Source organism: Filicampus tigris, chromosome 17 (genome assembly GCF_054856515.1).
Source record: "Filicampus tigris isolate MCC_2025a chromosome 17, RoL_Ftig_1.0, whole genome shotgun sequence".
Classification (NCBI taxonomy): Eukaryota; Metazoa; Chordata; class Actinopteri; order Syngnathiformes; family Syngnathidae; genus Filicampus; species Filicampus tigris.
In genome coordinates, this window is record NC_141233.1 from 2,774,414 (window position 1) to 2,784,863 (window position 10,450).

Genomic DNA, 10,450 nt, shown 5'->3' on the forward strand with positions numbered 1-10,450 from the left:
GTTGGGATCACTTTAAAGCATCCTAGTTGTGAATAAGGCCCAGCAGCATCACACTGCATCTACTTTTTGAAAGAACGTACCTCTTATCTCATTGGATGCTGCAATATTGTCACAATATTCCCTTTTTTTTTTTTTTTTCACTACAGTAAAGCCTGTTGTTCCAAAATGCAACGTCCCCAAATCTGTACCTTTTGGGAAGTCAGCCGAGCTGAGTTGTTTGGAGGAAGAAGGTTTCCCCAAGTCTCTCTACCAGTGGTTCAAGGACAAAGAGGAAATTCCTGATGACCCAAAGAGCAGCACAAAGTTCTTCAACTCGTCATACACGCTGAACTCGGAAACAGGAATTCTGGTTAGTATGTGTGTGCATGTGTTTGGACAAGGACACGCATGAGCGAGGAAGGTGGGGCAGGGACAGTGGCCGGACGCCCAGGGGTGGGCTGGATATTTTGGGTCGACAGTTGATGGTGCAGGAGGGCTCGAGCCACAAGGGGAATCTGCTGTCCTCGCTTGCACATTCCTCTATGGACTCGCTTTGGAGGACGCTGGTCAGTCCACAAACTATCCACCACCCAAGTCCTCGCTGGCCTCTAAGATGTGAAATATCACACCCTACTGCAGTCTCCTCCTTTGTGTGAAACGTCAGAGCAAGTCTTAACTTGGGACAGCATCTTAAAGTGCCAGCTGTAAACTAATGAGGTTTGGATGCTAGTTCTTCCGCACTTGTGCTATCACCATTGGACGGTTATTTTTTGATAGCTCTACTCGTGGGAAAACAATGCACACCAATGGATGGCTAACATGGAGCTAGCTAACTGGATGCTGGATTGATTTACATTATTATGAAGAAATTAACTTCCTGTGTTTTAATAATTTCATAATCATAAAAGAACAAAACATAATGTATAATATGACATAAAAATGTAATATATATACATATATATATATATATATATAAATAACCCTATATAATATAATATAGTAATCATAATATCACAAATATTTTTGAAATATTTCATTACATCCACCCATGTATTACTTACTTATTACTCAGTGAACATTTGTCCAAGTTTTTAAAAAGGCCAGTGTAATATTGCACCCCAAGGTTGGTATGTTGGTTTAAAGGTTGACTGCTTTCCAAATGGAGTACACTTTCATGGGCTGCACAGACAGTATTGAGTGTAAAACCTTGTCAAGACATCACAATCACGTCCACTGTTCGGAGTCAAACACAAATGCAGAGTTAAATTCAATTTTTTCTCTGTAAAGCGGTTTCCGTCAATGTCTTTGACATCTGAATGGGACAGAAAATTATCATCATTCAGTTTGATTAGTGAAATGGCTGTACTCGGCAAAACACTGACAGTCTCTTTTCTTCTTTTCCCAATGTAGAAGTTCATCTCAGTCAGAAAAGAAGATGCTGGCGAGTACTACTGCCGAGCAAAAAACGATGCAGGATATGCTGAGTGTGCGCCGCAAAAGATGGAAGTCTGTAAGTGCTGCCTCAATGTGTAGTTTGAATTTGAGAGTCCAATACAGGAAGTCCTCGATATACGAACGGGTTTTTGTAGTACAGGAAGTGCTAGTATGCGAAAGTGCGGTGTTTGGCGCGCAACCCACTGCAAATACACGAGCAGAGGTAAACAAGCTCAGAGACGCAGCTCAAAAGCACACTTCTGGAGGGAGGAGGAATCCGGCTGCTTCATTCCTGCGGTGAGGGACATGAATATCAAGTGTTTTATTGACAGTTGAAAGTAACAAGCGGAAATTAACGTCCATTTGAGTCACGACGCCGTGTGTCACCGTTTACAGTGGGTTATTCGACTGCCGGAGCAACTCTGTCCACTCATTCATGTAAATGGGTTATTCCCATTGTTTCAGAAATCGGAATTTTGACCTTAACCCGAATATTTGACTGAATGTAAACGCAGTCACTATGGTGCTGGTGACAAAAGAGAAGAGGAAGAGGCACACGCGTCGTAAAGTCCAAACGTCGTAGGTCGCGTACGTCGTAATTCGAGGACTTCCTGTAGTTCATCGGGGACCATAGACTATATACAATTAATTTCTGTACAGTACACACATGACAGAATTTTGAGTACCCCTCTGTTAATGAAAGAAAAATCCAAAGTGGTCACTGAAACAACTTGAATCTGACAAAAGTAATAATAGATAAAAATGTAACGAAAATCAACCAGTGAGAATCAGACAATGTTTTTGAACAAAAACAAAACAAACTCATGAAAATGGGGATGGCCGCGTACCGGGAGCTGAACATAATTTTTGGTTTTTCTAATTCTATTTAACAACAAATCAAAAGCAATGTCTGGTTTGCACTGGTTAATTTTCATAAAATTTGTACTTACGATTACTTTTGTCTGGTTAAAATTACTTTTTGTGATTACTGTGGGTTTTTCTTTCACTAACAGAGGGGTGTGTGTACAGTACCTGTACCAGTACTTGCCCTGTCTTTCTGAACCAATCGTCATTGTCGCATTACTGTGATTCATCTCCACAGATGATATTGATGTTGTGGGGATTGTACTGGGAGTGGTGGTGGTGGTCGTGGTACTTATATGTATATCGGCCGGCATCTGCTGCGCATATAAGCGAGGTTACTTCGCAAGTCAAAAGCAGGCAGGGAACAAGTAAGACATCGACCCATCCTCCCACACTGATGATCAAAGGCTACATGTTGTACACGTATTCACTTCCATGTGATCTCTGTGTTGTAGCTATAAAGTTCCAGCGAAAGGAGATGGGGTGGACTATGTCAGGACGGAGGATGAGGTATGTGTATTCCACCAAAATTGAAAATGATCGACCAAATAATGGAAAGAATTATGCTGAATATCATTACTTGTGAAAAATATTTTTGGGTGATATATTGTACATTATAATAATGCTTTTTAGTGTACATAGTAAATATGCAAACATTGGTGATTGTCTCATTTGTGAAATGAGTAGCATTGTAGCTTAGTGCATCTGCCTCACAGTTTTGCGATTCTGTGTTCAACTTTGGGCTCTTGCCTGAATTAAATGTATGCAAATGTAATTGTTAATGTTTCGTTTGTCTATATGTGCCCTGCAATTGACCGGCGACCAGACCTGTCTTTCGCCCAAAGTCATCTGGGATAGGCTGGATGGACAATCTGGATGCAATAAACATTTGTGGTTTAGCATTTTTGGGGGAACTTATCAAATTTGCCAGAAAGCGTACCTATCCTCTATTTTAAAGCCATGTCTGATATAAAATACTGCTTCTGCACCATTTACAGTTACATTTTTGGGTAGGCGTCAGTTACAGCTTTTCACTATTCGGCCCTTATTACGTTGGGGTACACACACATTGGACAAGAACTCTCTACAATATAAATGTTTTTGCTAGGCCTTATTTGCAAGGTATCATGAGTATTCGCCGACGGTTTAGAGCCTCAAAAACAGCATAATATCATTTCAAAGTAAAGACAAAACAGCGGACTTCCTGTTTGGTTTTAGCATATATCTCCAAAAGACTGACAGGTCCGTCACCGACGGATGCGGTTTGTCACGATTACTCTGACGGGCGAAAATCCACTTCCGTCAGTGCTTAGTCCATCATTTTTTAGTGTCCCGTCAGTCGTCAGCAAAACGGGCATCTGTCAATGACTGCCCACCTCTGATAATTTCTAAAGAAACACTTGGGATCTCGCAGCGGTGGCTGTTTGAGACCTAAGTCTTGAGCTATGTTTAACACAAGATGACCACAGAGGCTTTGATCAAAGGATTTAACCAATTTTTTTTTATCTCATTATCTTTTGATCTGACTTTCAAAGAAACTATTGTTACCACAAAGTACCTTATTTTCTGGACTATAACCCGCACCTTTCTATAAGGCGCATCCGTTCTATTTAAAAAAAATACTAATGAAAAAACGATATATAAGCCACATCGCCTTATAAGACGCACCTATCTAGGTTGAAATTTGATATTGATGTGCATTTACAGAACGATTTTGAACTGTAAATGTACATCAGCGCTGTTCTCTTCCTGGATAGCAAGATCGATGGCCTTCAACTTAAAACTTGCATCATACGAACTTCTTCGTGTGGCTTCCGTTGGATTTTGACTCACATTTAACTGAACTGAACACTTTTGTCAGTTAACGTCCACTTTTTATTGCTGTATTTCCCCATACCACCCAATGCAATGCTTAGTGCGTAGCGCCCTCGCCTGTTGAACTCCTCCACCTGCAGTCACATCCTGTTAATGGTGTCAACAGGTTCCATGATGACGGTCGGGGATTTGGAATTAATTAACTGTTTGTAATTTGTCATCCGTGGTCTATCTGCTAAAGAAAAAGTAGCGTATTCTTCTTTGCATTGATTTTTCTTTTAGTTTTGATTCTAATTCCGGTTAGAGCACTCCTTGCGGTGGAAGAAAAATCCTCAGAACAGCCGTACGCACCTTTATTTAAGCCGCATGGTTCAAAACCAAGGAAAAAAGTAGCGGCTTATAGCACGGAAAATATGGCATTTCTTTCATAAAGTAATAAAATCTTGCATATTTCTTCCAAATTTCCATGATGGACTATCTTTGCCAAAGCAATGACCTGTTGGATGGCCGCTTTTCTCAAGCGTCTGTTTTTCTTATCAGTGGACCATTTCAGCTCTACATGCACACTGCATGCAATAAATACAGTCAAGACAGGTTTTACCTGGATAAAACTTATGCTGTCTTTTATGCTCTTTGTAGGGAGACTTTCGACATAAGTCGTCATTTGTGATCTGAACGTGATGCAAGGATGACAGTGGGAAAGTGCCAAGTGAAACAAGTGACATGTGCGGCTGCAGTCCTCGCAGTCTCATCACGGAGCTGCCACAGTTCATGCTCTGAGCTCTCGGCATGACTGAAATCCAACGTTTTCAAGTTTGCCAAAGGTGACAAGATTTCGCAGGACAACAGTTTGCAAAAATCTTATCATATTCAGCACATAGGAACTGTTTTATTGAATTACTGTATTAAACCGTGGACTTGGAATTTATTTCCTGGTTCAAACTCAAATCCACTTGGATGAAATATTTCACAACACATAGTCCCACCAAACTCAGTCAAATATGACACATTTCTACATGACACTTCAAACTGTTTGTCATTTGTATAACATTTATTTTCTACTGTTGAAATTTGTCAGACTATTTTTGATGGGATATATTTTAAATGCCTATAGATAAAGGTTTACTTTTTTAAATATTTGTAAAATACTAACTGTGTTTTTTATTGTAATTATTCTTTGGTTGTGGGTTTCAATATGTTACTTTAACCACTTTGCATCAACCTGTAAGCATTTATACCTTTGCCACCGGAAAGAAAGAACGATGAATCAGGGCAGGCTTGCGTCAGCATATCAACATGTGGTTCATGATCAGCGGTCGTGCGTATTGAACTCTCTCCGCTGGGATCGCCCAGGTTCTGTTGTCAAAAAACAAACAAAAGCAAACCTCTGTTTTGTTTGTAGTCTTAGAAAGAGGTTTTGAAGAGTGCCAGTCAAATGCTGTGAAACACTGTACACAATCAGTGCTGCGTTTTCTTGATTTTTAAGTGTCCTTCTCAGCTTGCTGTTCATTTTGTATATATTGAATTCTCTGTCCTATTGCTGTCATTCATAATGTACGTTCAGTATTACTTTATCGGAATAAAGTTTGACAGGGTGTGTAAGTTAGCCTTCCAGACCCCTCGCCCATTAAAAACATGCTGTAATACTTGGTTTGGTTCTGCAACAGAAATGCAATGAATGTTCTGCGAGAGACTGCGACCTTTACAAGGTCTTTTAAATGATGGTTAAAGCCAGTCATCAACAAAGCCTTTAATGACAAAATGTACTGCACCCGCAACATCGGCAAATTGTATCAACTGCATTAACAAGTAGTGTAACCTGCAAAGTAATAGAATTATTAATAATAAATACAATATGATGTTGAGTCATTTTGTTCAAAAGGCCACCACAATTAAATCTGCCTAATGCTACAGTCAATGTTTAAAGTAACATTTTAATAGCTGCCATTTAAGTATAAAGAATAATTAACCCCTGCAAAATAAATCTACCCAACCTTTGAATAGTCTGGCACAAGGTATTTGCCCAGCGATACTGTGACCTTGTGGCATTTTATAGGTACTGCAGGAAGTAATAAAAGTATTGTTTGTGCTGGCCTGCGGGCACATAGCTTGAGCTTTGGCCTTGTCAGTATGTACTGTTTAAAATTGATAGCAGACACTGTTGTCATAAGACCCAATGTCAGCTCACTAAAACGTGTCACAACCTTCTCCGATCAATTTTACATTAGTTGTACTTGTTTGCATTATGTTTTCCCCGATTGGCTATTTAATTGTGTATTTCCTATGTCACTGTAAGTTTCTGTAATTATTGTTAACATCACACTTTTCCCCTTTGGCATAACTGGTGTTCTTTTGCTTCCCGTGGAACTCACTGCCTGTGGGAAGGGCCAAGGTGGTCGGGTGCATAAGGAACTGGGTGGCAGCTGAAGGTGGCGGAAGCTGGCTCTAAGGACATAAAATGTCATCCCTCTGACTGGGAAAGAGTCTGAGTTGATGTGTGAGGTCGAGAAGTTCTAGATATAACCAGGCTTGCTTCAATACACAGCTTGGACTCTTGTGCCAATCCTCTTGAGACCTCCTCCCTGGCCATAACAGTGTTCTGTTATCGGGCTTCTGTGCTCATCAAGAATTGATGATAACAAACATCATGTTCAAACAAAAGAGTATCCGTATGTGTACTTATGTTATGCACTGAGCACGAGGGTAGGACAGGGGCCGCAGTTTGCCGATCAACTTTGCAGTGCAGTTGTTGGACTTACGGCTGCGTGTCTTTGACACTCCGGTGAAAACATGGTCTGCGCTGTCAACCCATCACCACCTGGTGGTGTGTTGGTTTTGATGGTGGGGTAAGACACTGGTCTGACCTGGCAGACCCGAATATATTGTGAGGGTCTGCTGGGCACATCTGGCAAAGTACCCTGTCAGAAGGAGTTGCAACTCCACGCTCCCACAGACTTTGACCACGTCCTGGGGTTAGATATTCCCGGCCTCCATTGTTGAGGTGACTGAATAGCTGTGGTCATTGCCTCTCCTGGCAACAATCTCTGAAACCTTTGGTGGACATCGGCGGAGAGGGATGCTGTTATATTAAAGGAGGAATCCTTTCGATCCTTTTTGCCCTCTGCAATTTGGAGGCAAGTGATACAGCTTTGGTGGTCGCTCAGGCAAAAACTCAGGCATAGGAGGAGTTTGGTGAGGCCATGGAGAATGACCTCCAGACGACTTCTGAATTCTGGTCCATCATCTGGCATCTCATGAGGGGGAACAGTGATCCCAGAGGAATCAAAAGGTGTGCTCCAACTACAGGGGAAGCACACTCCTCAGCCTCCTTGTATGGTCTATTCAGGAGTTGTGGAAAGGAGGTTCAGTCGAGAAGTCGAATCTCAGACTCACCTCGGAACAGTGTGGTTTTCATCCTGGAACAACAACCAGGATCCTGGAGGGTGAACAGGGCATCGCCCAACGAATCTACATTGTACTTTGTGGACTTGGAGAAAGAATTAAACCGTGCTGTCGTGGATGCTCCGGGAGTAGGAGGTACTGGACCATGTTATGGTCTGTGCATCCCCAATATAACCGGTGTCGGAGTTCGGTTCGCATTGACGGCTGCCTTTTGTCACCAATTCTGCTCGTAACCTTTTTGTACAGAATTTCTAGACACAGTCGAGGTGTTGAGGGGTCCCAGTTTGGTGGCCTGAGAAATATGTCTTTGCTTTTTACAAGTGATGTGGTTCTCTTAGCTTCAACAAGCCACCGTCTTTATCTCTCCCTGTGGCATTTCACAGCTGTGTTTGAATCTTTGGATTTTGATGAGGATCATCACCTCCAAATCTAAGGCCATGCTCTTCCGTGACATCGGTAGAGTGCCCCTCCAATTTGGATATGAGGAGTTAAAATATCTTTGGGTCTTGTTCACACGTGAAGGAAAAAAGCAAAAGTGGATTGGTGCTATGCCTGCTGTGAAGCAAAATTTGCATTAGTCTGTCATATTGAAGAATATGCTGAGACAATAGCCGAAGCTCTCGATTTAAAGGTCAATACGCATTCCCACCCTGACCACAAGCTGCGTGTCGTGACAAAGGAAAAAGATAAAGATACGAGTGGCCAAAATGAGTTTCCGTCGCAGGGTGTCCGGGTTCCCCTTAGAGATAGGATGAGAAGCACTGTCAGTTGGGAGAGGCTCAGATTAATTAAAGCTACAACTCCTCCACAAAAAGAGGAGCCAGTTGAGGTGGCTCAGGCATCTAGGTAAGATACCTCCTGGACCTTTCTGGTGAGGTGGTCTGAGGATGTCGCACTGGCAGAGCTCCAGTGACGATCCAGGACATACTGGCCTGAGAAGTCCTCGAGATACCCCGGGAGAGCTGGATGAAGTGGCTAGGGAGAAGGAAACCAGGCTCTCCTGCTTAAGCTGCTATGCCATAGATTAATTTGCAAATGGCAAAAGGTGGGGTGGGGAATACCATTTTAGATGTTATATTTATTACTCGTAGGGCTCTGGAAGGTTAACAATTTTACTGATTGTACATAGGTACTTTGTGTTGTTTAATTCCTGTCAAGACAATGAAAAAAAAGATCCTATTAAAAGGCGATATGACGCTCTTGCCATTTATATGACTGATAAAAGGGTAACATCAAACCATTACATTTATAGCATGTTGGCAGTAAAATGTTACACCGCGTCTCCACACTGAGCCTTGTCACTGTTCTTTAACAGCTGAACAATTCACTTTCTTCATTTCATCGTTTTTCTTGTTCTACTTTGAACCATGTAAATTAATTCCATGCATCTTCTCTGATCACCTTGCCCATGAATGTGTGAGAAATGTTCACCAAATATCAATCATGGTACACAAGATCTGCCCAAGCATTTGCACATAGGAATCTGTTCATACTGCTTTCTTAAAATATTAAGACAGTCAACTTGCTAACCAAAATGAGTTTACACTACCGCAAACTCTTTTGAGATCACTAATGGATCCAAACTGAGGTGAAGGACTCACGCAGGCTCCCCTTTCATTTATACAAATTTCATTCCTCCCAAGTGCCTTCTGCCGTTAAAATAGATCTGTTTCCCTTGCGCACTTGTTATTCTGCCCGAGGTTTCATGTTGTTCGTTCAGTTGTCCATCAGCATGGCGTTTGAGAGGAATGATGTAACCACAAATTTTTGCTTTACGGCTTTAAATGTCTGCAAATGTGTATATATATTTTTTCCATAGATTACACTAGACATGCTGAAATCGACATAGAAATATATTACGATAGTGCCTAAATATAGTGGAAAATATTTTTGGTAAGGACACACTATTAGGCATACTGGCTTGTATTGACTGTGGTTTGTAAAAACAACTCAACTTGCTGCAACGTTGCAAATGGAGCTCTTTAATTCTGCATATCACAAACCATAAGTCATGTCACCGTGAAACGGAAAATCATGTACTACAGTTACATGTCGTTTCACACAGAAGGAAACAGTGTTAAAGCGAAAGTAAACCCAAATATATATTTTTTCAAGAAGTGTTCTATGCAGGCCCACTAGTTGAAACATGGCATTCTGATTAATATTGCGTTTGCGGAATATGATCTAGAAAAAATCTAGCCATCTCCGAGGTGGCCATTTTGTCACTTCTGTTGACTGAAAATGACATCGAAGTTGCTCAGGGCTCAGATAACAACCAATCATGGCTAAGCTTCAGAAAACATTTGAGTTGTGATTGGTCGTTACCTGAGAAACTATGATGTCATTTTCAGTCGACAGAAGTGACAAAATGGCCGTCCCCCAACGATGGCTAAAAATGGGTGGAATAACACTTATTCCACAAACGCAATATTTATCACAATGCCTGTTTCAACTATTGGGCCTGCATAGGACATATTCTTGAGAAAAAAATGTTTGGGTTTACTCCCACTTTAAAGGTTCTATCATCACGCTGTTACTGTTGGTTTTTTTTCTATATTCAAGGGCAATCTAAACTGAGCTGTCTTGCAGCGCTGTTATTTTTTTTCATTCACTCAACGCCATGAAAGAAGTGCTGTCATCTAAACTCACACATCTTCGAGGGCTTGCTAGGGGGGGATTTGTCCATTCTAGAACCACTCTATCTGTGATTAATAAAACTCACCTCTAACATTAAGAGTGATTCCTGTGTTTTTTGTTACGTGTATGCTGTATACTACAGACTTGTTTGGGTTTTTTTTAGTTTTGTATTTTCAGTATTTGTCTGTCTCGTCAATGATTGTGTCCACCTGTCTGCATTCCACCCCCTTGTGTTAGCCAATCATCTCCCTCCTACCTTGTGTGTCTCGTCCAGGTGTTTCTCGTCTTGTCAGTATGCTTGTATTTAAAGCGGAAGTCA

General features: G+C 41.3%; 1 protein-coding gene across 1 annotated transcript in view; it reads left to right on the forward strand.

The window, feature by feature from the left end:
• LOC147132893 (junctional adhesion molecule 3B-like) overlaps positions 1-10,228 on the forward strand; it is a 51,038-nt gene extending 40,810 nt beyond the window's left edge. The window contains exons 5-9 of the mRNA XM_086013021.1: positions 147-349; positions 1,390-1,489; positions 2,516-2,645; positions 2,733-2,787; positions 4,732-10,228. Coding sequence (XP_085869147.1) covers positions 147-349; positions 1,390-1,489; positions 2,516-2,645; positions 2,733-2,787; positions 4,732-4,767 — 524 coding nt within the window. The 3' untranslated portion in view covers positions 4,768-10,228. The remainder of the gene's footprint in view (positions 1-146; positions 350-1,389; positions 1,490-2,515; positions 2,646-2,732; positions 2,788-4,731) is intronic.
• Positions 10,229-10,450: the final 222 nt, after the last annotated feature.